Here is a 9,195-nt window from a genome sequence, read left to right as displayed (position 1 = left end):
ATTGCTGGATGTGGGGGTTATCAGTGTTGAGGGGTCATTCCATGGTCGGCAGAGTTTTTCACATTTTTATTTCACAGCACCTGGCTTGAGCATTACCCTCCAGTTGGTTCAGGTGTTTGCAGTTGTCGGCATTTTAGTTATGCACAATGCCTGGCAATCACGTGGAATGTGCTGCCTACTCTTTCCACATTTAATAACCTTAATTAGTAAAAAAAAATGTTGTTGTTCTATTGTTCAAGTTCGGGATCGTGACATGATCCTCGGTATCCATTTTTCACGTGAGATCATGTAAATTGGTTTAATGCAGCCTTTTTTGGATCATGATCATTGCATAAAGAATAAAAAACAAAACACACAACCTCCAATTAAATGTATTTTAAAATAATGTACAGCTCCTGCGCCAATCCACTGCCCGATGAAAGCCTCCCCACGCCATGTTGGTCATGAGGATTGTTTTAACCATACTTCCCCATGCCGGCCAGTGCGGGCCGGTAAAGAAGGGTGGGTTGTGGGGCACCTGGGGCCAGTTCAGATGTCACTCGTTACACTGATGTGGCATGGAATTGAACTCAGGTCGCCGGGTTTCACGGTGCAGTGCATTCACCACCGTGCCACCGCTCCACACCAGCCCACGCCTCCTGTGGGCGAGTTACACATTTCGAACATTTTGTTGAGAACCAAACTTTAACTAACCTGGTTTTAGACGCGAAATTATGTTGTCATCGAATCGGCCGCGCTGAGCCGGTTTGGCGTCGAAGCCGCATGCTCACGCTTTTTGTGGTAGCCGTCCTGCACAAGCAGCGCCCTCCATCTCTCTCTCTCTAGACTCCGGCAAATTTTCCCCCAAGGAGAGTGAGTCGTGCGTTTTGTGAACGTTCAGCTTTCTTCCCATGCACGGCCATTCGGTATTGTACGGCGCTTCCCCCAACACCACCCCCCAGGTGCAGTGAAAGTTCCTGTGCAGTGCTCTCTTGTTCTCTGTTGAGGCGTCGGCCCACGTCCCTGGTCTTTATCAGAACGGTTCGTAGATGTACATAGAGTAGTATATTTTGTTGTAATGTCCCGAGGGGTAGGTAAATTTGTTTAAATTTTATTTACGTAAAGGCTGCACAGTACATACACACACTCACACACGTTTTGCAATAATGTATATCGTTAAAAGTTGCCTATATTTTTTATTTATTCAAACGGCCGCTGTAAGTTACTGTAGAAGGCTGCGCATAATCGAGAAACGGTATGGATTATTTATTTTCAAATATATTATATGTAAACTCAAATATAATAACGGGAGCGATAAAAAAACACATTGTATTTTTAGAAAGGCGTGCTCGCTGGGACTAATGTGGAACCTCTCGAAATGTTCCTCCAGCGCCCTCCCAAAAGGAAATTATTCTCATGATATTATTGTGAAAACAAAACGCCAGGCGTGAAGATCTACAGGCATAGAGCCGTAACTTCGTAGTCGGTGTGGTGACTGACGGGCGAGGGATTACACAACAAGGGGGGGGGGGAGACTTTCCATGGCTCCATGCTTCTCCGGCACACATTACATAATGACACACTGTTGTGTGATGTCTTTAAAATAACACCACTGCTGCACCAGCTGGCTTCATCAGAAACGCCAGGTGTAACATTCGGTTAGAAAAGGAATCCATCAACACCTTTGATCTAATCTAATTTTATATTTGTAGAGCGCATTCACTCAAGGCGCTTAACGTAGCTACAACAACAAAAACCCTGACAGAATGGAATGATTTAGATGGCAGGGGATGTGTGCAAGGGGTTGAGGAATGAGTGACCCCCGACAGAGGGCGTACTTAGGGATCACGAAAGGGTCGGGGAGTGGAGGGGGCGAGGGCACGGAAGATGAAGAAAATGGGCAATAGTGAAGGGCAGCTTTGGTGACACTGGCAGGCAGGGTCGGATTACGTTGGAGGAGGGCCTCGGGCTCTTAAAATAGTTTTTTTTGGGGGGGGGGCCCTCTTTGTCACTCCAATTCCTTCCCCTGACTATTTTACCACCACCCACACCCGACACCAAAGGCTCCGTACTAATTAATTTAATTTAAATTCTAGTTCATAAAATGTGATATACGATCAATTAACGATAAATGTAAGTTGTTCAAAGGAACTAAACTTTAAAAATCGGCACAGCTGGTTAGTGATACACACGGTGATGTTATGGCTCTAATTTCGATGTTACTTAGAGGATTTATCATTATGTAGCCGTATTTATAAAATTCCGCAGGCCTCTCAATATCTGAGGCCCCTGGGCATGAATTAGCCACTCTCCTGAGAGTTCAGAAGTTTGGCCAGTCCATATCCAAGTGCGTTGCGACTCAAGTCCTTACGTACGTATGTTGTTTTCTGTATAGGTTAGCGTCGAGGTTATGCGTCAAATCCAAACACGTCCACATAGTGTAACGTGTCGTACGCATCTTTTGAACGCTACAATGTGTAAACTGCACTTGGCGAGTGAAGAAATTGAATCTGAACACTGCAGTTCACAGTATTGTTTTGCACAAACGCTTGCATGGGATCTGATAGCACCAACTCACACAAGCACTTTGATTATATCGTGTTCTGTGGATTATAAGATGCACTTTTTCCCCTTCACTGTATATTAAAGCGATTGTTGCAAGTGTATTTTCAAATCCAGCCAGGTGTGTGTGTGCTTGTGACGAAGTTTATGTAACGTTATTGACACCGGGCACAAGTTTGGGGTGCGTCTGTTCCGGAGCGTCTTACAATCTGAAAAATACGGTATTTATATGTATATAAAAATCAAATCAAAATATAACAGTTGAGGTAGGTAATTAAGATGGTCTGAGGAACAAAATGCAGAGCTGGGCAGGTCTGGAGGTGACGAGGTTCCACTCACCACCCCGCGATGTTGCTGTATTATTCCACCCTCTGTGTTTGCATGCTTCAGATGTTGTGTTTACTGAGCGTTAATGCCGACACTTAGCAACGAATGGGAGGGATTAGTCCCATAAGGTCGGTGAGACTTGCTTTTTTCAAAAGAACACTTGAGGCATGCAAATTGAGTGCAATTCCGCCAGGCGTTAATTTTTGTTTATAAAAACGATTGCGCTTCCTGCAAGCAATTTAATTGTAAACTGTTGAACCGCCTGGCTTATTGGCACAAGACCCTGGTGAAAGGTGAGGAATCACAGATTGACAATGGTTTGTCTTTTCATTCCTTGCATGGCAAGAGACTCAAAAGCACTACTACATATGCTAATACAAGCTATGTTCTATTAGATATTATTTTAGCACTGCTATCGATTACTCTACCGATGATCAGTTCAATTACTCGATGAATCAGATAACACAATCACCTCTTTTCCCATGTCTGCCACTGGACGGGAGGCGATGGGTAACGTCATTGGCCACATCGGCCACGCAACGCAGGCAGGATGTGGGGGTGGCCATCATTTTTAAAGTGGCCCGAAAAATCGACTACAAATAAAGTAGTTGATTTAAATATTTAGTCAACGCGTTGACTTAATCGACTAATCGTTCCAGCTCTAATTGGGGCAATCCAGGGAAGATTGTGTGATTTGAGCTAATATTGTTGTTGGGTGTTCAACTCTTGTCTTATGCTCTATGTTAATATCAATGAGAAAAGTTTTCCTGTTATATACTAATGACATTATCATAAGTTGCTCCTAAACCTGGTACATCTATATATATCCTTACATTGTACATCCAGTATAGATGTGGCCTCACCAGCTGTATGAGCTCATTGTACGAAAAGCTTATAATCAACGGTCTCTTTTCCATTGGCACATCTGCTCTCCACCAGGGCTGAGCTAAGCCAGTCCGGTGTGGGTGGTCAGGTTGGGCCAGATTTTTGCACCGCAGAAAATTAGCTGTGGCACTGACGTCACACGCAACGAGCCGACACGTATGTGGATGCATGGTCGGGTGCGACGGTGGCCAGATGTTAAATCCCTCGCCTGGTATACAGCAGATCGTGAGTTCGATCCCGAGCCCGACGCCTGATGTACGTTTGGAGGTTACGTGTCTCTCTCCCCGTGGTTGCGTGGTTTTTCCCTCCACATTTAGAAACATGCGTTGAGTGTTTGGCTGCTATACATTTCCATTGATAAAGCACTTTGTTGAGCTATCATTTGTGGCTCGGTCGCTTCTGAAAAAAGCTATGTAGGTCAGTGGGCCTCACCTGGTAAAATAAATATATAGTTTAATTTTATTTTTTTTTATTTTCGATGATGCGGTGACGCTGTGTCCTCACAGTGATATCAGACCCAATGGACACATCATTAGCCCCACCCAGGTTCTGCTTGGCCCCCAGCCAGATGAAGGGCGTTTTAGGAGGCCGACGTATCGTGGTTTGGTTCTGGCTCGGTATGGCAAATAAGCCAGGGGGAAAAAAAAATCACCCGTACCGTTATGGCCCCATGGTGGCTCGACTCCGATGTTCCAATGGAAAAAGAGTAAACTCGACTTGTGGCAGTGTGTGACTCGTCAGCGCTTGCAGGTAGATGATGAATTTGCTCGATTAGTGTAAACAATGTTACGTTTTTCTTCCGCGTCAATTGGACATGCATGAGCTTCTTTGCTTTGCGACTCCGGTGATGTCAGCATGGCTTCCTATCTTTTAAATGGAACCCGTTAAGCAGAGCACCTTGTTATTTATACAGTGGAATAGGTGTGCAATTATATGTTTACATATACAGTAACATGCTGCATGACGATAAACGTTTATTTTTGCAGTTTGGGGAAACAGTATATTACATATATATCATAGGGGGACATGAGGCAACATTTAAATTCTGCTCGGTCACAGGGCATGGTATATGAGAGATATATATAAATGTATAGATATTGTACTCTGTTACGAACGAGAGTTCGGCTTTCCACTTCAGTATACTGCATGCATTGTTGCCAACCTATTCACGGAAGTGATCTCAGCTTGTAGCATTGTAAATAAAAACACTTGGCTTTTTAGAACTCGTAAAACCAGTTTTGTTTAAGTAGGGTAACAATTCACCCTCTATCACTCCCGCCCCCCTCCACCCTCACTCGCATAGCAAATTGATAACATTTTCCTGATTCTCGTTGATGACTCGATCCATTTGAATGATCCGTGTTCACAGTTGGAATCAGGAATCGATGCATTTTTGCCATCGCAGGGCATATGGAATCTCATTACCAGAGCCGGCTGCGGGGGGGACACGTGACCCAACCACACATACAAACCGTAAATAAATAATTATTCTTGCACGCGCGGTTTAACGCGTGCGTCGTGACCACGAGAACCCATTTCAAGCTTCTCCATGGCCACTTTCACCTTCCACATCGAAATAAAAAAAAAAACGCACCGACCGGGCAAAATTGGTATCCACGTCGAGCGCTGGATTACACGGTACCCTACTGCCCGGCAAACTCGCCGTCCCCCGTGACCGAGAGCGCTGGCGGCGGAGTTGCGCACGTCATCGTTATCCTGGGGACCGGCACGCCGGCGAACTCTCCCGACTCGTGTAGAACCAGCTCCCCGCGCACGCCTCGTGACGGTCGCGCCGCCGGCAGCACGCGCCCCGCGGCCCCATTCGCGTTCTTGTCGGGACTTGGGCACCCGCTCGGGAGACGGCCTCTGTCGCGGGAATTCCCGTCCGCCCTCGGGGACGCCTCGCCCGCGCTGGCGGCGCCGCGAGCCACGCGAAGCGAGCGCGGGCGGCGCGTCCCCCCGGGCTGCCGACAGCCACCGTGCGCCCGGCAAGCCGGCGTGGCGTCGTCGAGATGACGCCTGGCGGGGGAGCACGGGCTGCACTGCCCACGCTCCGTCAATGTGTGCCGGGGACGCTGCTCGGCGGCGCCCTCGACGCGACCGCGCTGCCCTTCGGCCACGCCGCCCCACCGTTTGGCCGAGCCTTTGTCGCTCTTCAAGGAATGGGCCTTCCAGTCGAAGGACTTCTTCAGGGAGGATTTGAGGGGTTTTTTCACGGAGCGCCTCGCACGCACGTCAGCCCCGCACGTTGCCGTTCTTTCGTCCGTGCGTTCTGTAAGCGAGCCGTGGCCGCCCGTGGATTCCACTCGTGTTCCATTTGGCCTGGCCGCGTCGAGAGTGTCAAGGTCGGCGGAGGAGTTATGAGCAGGAATTGTGGCAGCGCTGGTTGTCAGGGGAGCTCTTCCCGAGGGCTCGTCGTTGCTCGGACCTGACCTCGCTGATATTTTGCGTGCCGTCATCTTCCTGGAGATGCTGGGTGAAGTGCTGTTGATGTGCATGTGGAAGCACGCGTCGTGGTTATCCGATACACATTTTGTCTTTTGACTGATGGTTTTCATTGCTATGGCTTGAAAACGTTCGCGAGGTGGCAACAGTTTGCCATTGCCTTTGGTAAAGTCTAAAATAGTTTTTGACTTAAGCAGCGCCTCCCGTTCATTGCCCGAGCACGCGTCTCGTCCTCCAGTCCCCCGGCGGTCTCCGGAATGCGACAGACTCCGTGCTCGGAAAAATCCCGCCCTTTAAAAGGCAGAGAGAGCATTTCAACATTCTCAATTATAAACAGATGTGAAAGTAATGTAGTGTGTAACTAAAAAATGCTACGGGACTGCATTTGCTAATTTGATTTGCACATGTAAAGTATTGACCCCTAATCCCATGTTACGTACAATGCAATTGCTCTGCCCTGGGCTATGGGCCAAGTTGTCTGAATGTTGTCGCTTGAGACTGGAGCTAATTGCTGTCTTAAAGGGGGTTCGACACCAACCAAATGTATTAGTGATCAGAACCATTCCGTAGCAGAACACCTTATCGGAGATGTTATCTCACAACGAGTAATGCAGCTCACAGATAATTTCTTGCTGGAGGCTGCACATGCTCCCATTGCATTGCAACAGCACTCTTCCATGTGTGGTGGCAAAAAGAAAGACAAACATCCCCCCGTGTAGCCTTAACAGGCTGTTGGGGCAAGTGCTGTTAGCGAGCCCCTATGAAGGCCGACAAGGCACACGAGGGGGTGGGTGGCCAGCACCACGCCCGGTTGCCTTCGTCTCCCTCGTGGTGATGTTTACACACCACACCAATTACTCATTTATGGCTGAGTCGATCTAGAGGAGGCCCACGACCGGTTCAAATAATCGTAACTGTTGTTGGCCATGAGCGGGAATTGAACTCAGGTCGCCGGGTTCGTAACGCAGCGCGCTAACTGCTGCGCTACCGCTCCCCACAGGTAGCACACACCTGTGGACAAGCACATTGGGGGCAATGGTTGGCAGACCCGCGAAGCCTTGCAAATTAACTCCCAAATCTCTGGGCAGCAACGTGGCCAGGAGATGGCAGTGCAGCATGTGAGTTCATGAACCCATCTGTGCAGACCTTTTGAGTGTTAATCTCTCATGCGGATAGCTTTTGACTCGGTATTGCGGTTTTGCTGCCACATGGAAAAAATAAAACACTGCCGGAAAGAAACCCGGCCAAACATACGGTGTTGTCAAGCCACTGCTGGATGAGGGCTTTTCCATGCCGTTTGGATCGTGGAGGCTATTTGACCATACTTTACTGAGCTGGCCAGTGTAGTTGGTGAAGGTGGATAGCATAGACATAGGAGCACAGAGGCATTCGTGTAACAATTTATTGTTCTGCACTGCCCTCTGCTGCCCACCACATAGCCCCACAGCGGTCTCTGGCACCTACATTGCGCACAGTGGTCACCCATTGAATGCACGATCCAGGCTCAAGCCTACTCAGCTTCAGATATCTAGCGAAATCAAACACATCCCGCACCGCGATGTATTTTGCTGCACTGACCTCCTTTGCTCCCCTGAGCCTTCAATATGTAATTGTTATTTTAGATGACATTGATATGGGCTGTGCTGCGTACGTTGCTTGAGAGTGAGCCCTGAACGCTGTGACAAATGTTATTCTCATGTGCAGAGCGGGTGGGAGAGTGTTGCCCTCAACTCTGTGGACCAGAGGTTACTTGAAGGAATCTCAGAGGTAGCTATGCGATATCCGCGTCTGTGGGCTGGCCTCTAACACAAAGGAGAGTGATGCGATTCTTAGTCTCACGATGTCACGTCAATTGCACAATCGGGATAGCGTTCGGGGAAAATTGACGAAAACATGTATATATATTTTAAAACAGCGAACCCTGAGTTCACCACGCACCATTACCTGCTGTAGGTTCCACAGGCCGATTTTTCCACTGGGACGGTGCTCGCAGCCGTAGCCCCAATGAGTGGCTCGATGGGAGGCAGCCGAACATGCGCGTGGACGCCTCTTCCGCTCACATGCAGACGCTGAGCCATTTGCCTCGAAAAAAATTAAACATTCAAATTTTAATTCACTTAACACCGCCATTGTACGCGTGTCTGCTCCGCACAATAGTCGTATCGACCGTAATTAGAGGATGCAATCAAAAATGCGTTTCATCGCATACGATCCATTTGTAGATGTCCCACTAAAATAATGAGGAAAATGTATTGTATAGGGAAAGTTACATTTTAAATCGAAGCTTCTCCACGTCTCCCACCGATCTCGATGCACATTTAAATCTTTAAACTATCCTCTTGTCAGACATGAAGCCACTTTCACAATATTCACTCAATTGTTGGGGAAGAGAGGCTCATTCAAAATCAGTGGGCAATTTATAAACGGATCACTTTAAATATACCGTTGTAAATATTGTAATTATGTAATTGTGTTATCCGCTTACCACTTTGCGTTGCCCAGCATTGTTGTTCCAGGATGCATTGTGCCCGCCTCTTGTCGCTACTCCTTCCCCTCTCGGCTGTGTGGACGAGTGACCTAGCGTGGCTCTAAGCAATTAGCTCGCCGGAGGCCCGTCAGGTCCAGCCCTCTTGCTGCACGCTTCTAATTTGCACTGTATTCTTCTTGCACATGCTTTCTGCCCCAAGGGAGGCACACAAGGGAGGCAACCAAGGGAGGCACACAAGGGAGGCAACCAAGGGAGGCAACCAAGGGAGGCACACAAGGGAGGCACACAAGGGAGGCACACAAGGGAGGCACACAAGGGAGGCACACAAGGGAGGCACACAAGGGAGGCGATTTTCGTCGCTGGCAACCAATCCAAGTGATAAGCTCAATACCCTCTCCCATCCCTTACCCTCCTCTGCCCTCTTCCCCAAAAATCCACCTACTTAGGTGAGATCAGGTTGATGTGGAATGTGCCAGGGAGAGCATCAGACTTTACCCCCTGCTGTGTTT

The 9,195-nt window shown here is 48.2% G+C and overlaps 1 protein-coding gene across 1 annotated transcript; it reads right to left on the bottom strand.

Annotated features, from left to right (window-relative positions):
- Nucleotides 1-4,714: 4,714 nt before the first annotated feature.
- Nucleotides 4,715-8,821, bottom strand: LOC116949325 (uncharacterized). Its single transcript, XM_032966483.2, has 3 exons — nt 8,684-8,821; nt 8,143-8,280; nt 4,715-6,489 (listed from the first exon to the last, which is right to left on the bottom strand). The coding sequence occupies exons 1-3, from the start codon at nt 8,719-8,721 to the stop codon at nt 5,397-5,399; spliced, it is 1,269 nt and encodes a 422-aa protein (XP_032822374.1). The 5' UTR covers nt 8,722-8,821; the 3' UTR covers nt 4,715-5,396.
- Nucleotides 8,822-9,195: the final 374 nt, after the last annotated feature.

The sequence above is a fragment of the Petromyzon marinus genome, chromosome 36 (assembly GCF_048934315.1).
Source record: "Petromyzon marinus isolate PM22_M1 ecotype Great Lakes invasive population chromosome 36, UKy_Petmar_22M1.pri1.0, whole genome shotgun sequence".
Classification (NCBI taxonomy): Eukaryota; Metazoa; Chordata; class Hyperoartia; order Petromyzontiformes; family Petromyzontidae; genus Petromyzon; species Petromyzon marinus.
Note: the sequence above shows the minus strand (reverse complement) of the source record. Positions and strands in the feature narration are given on the sequence as shown.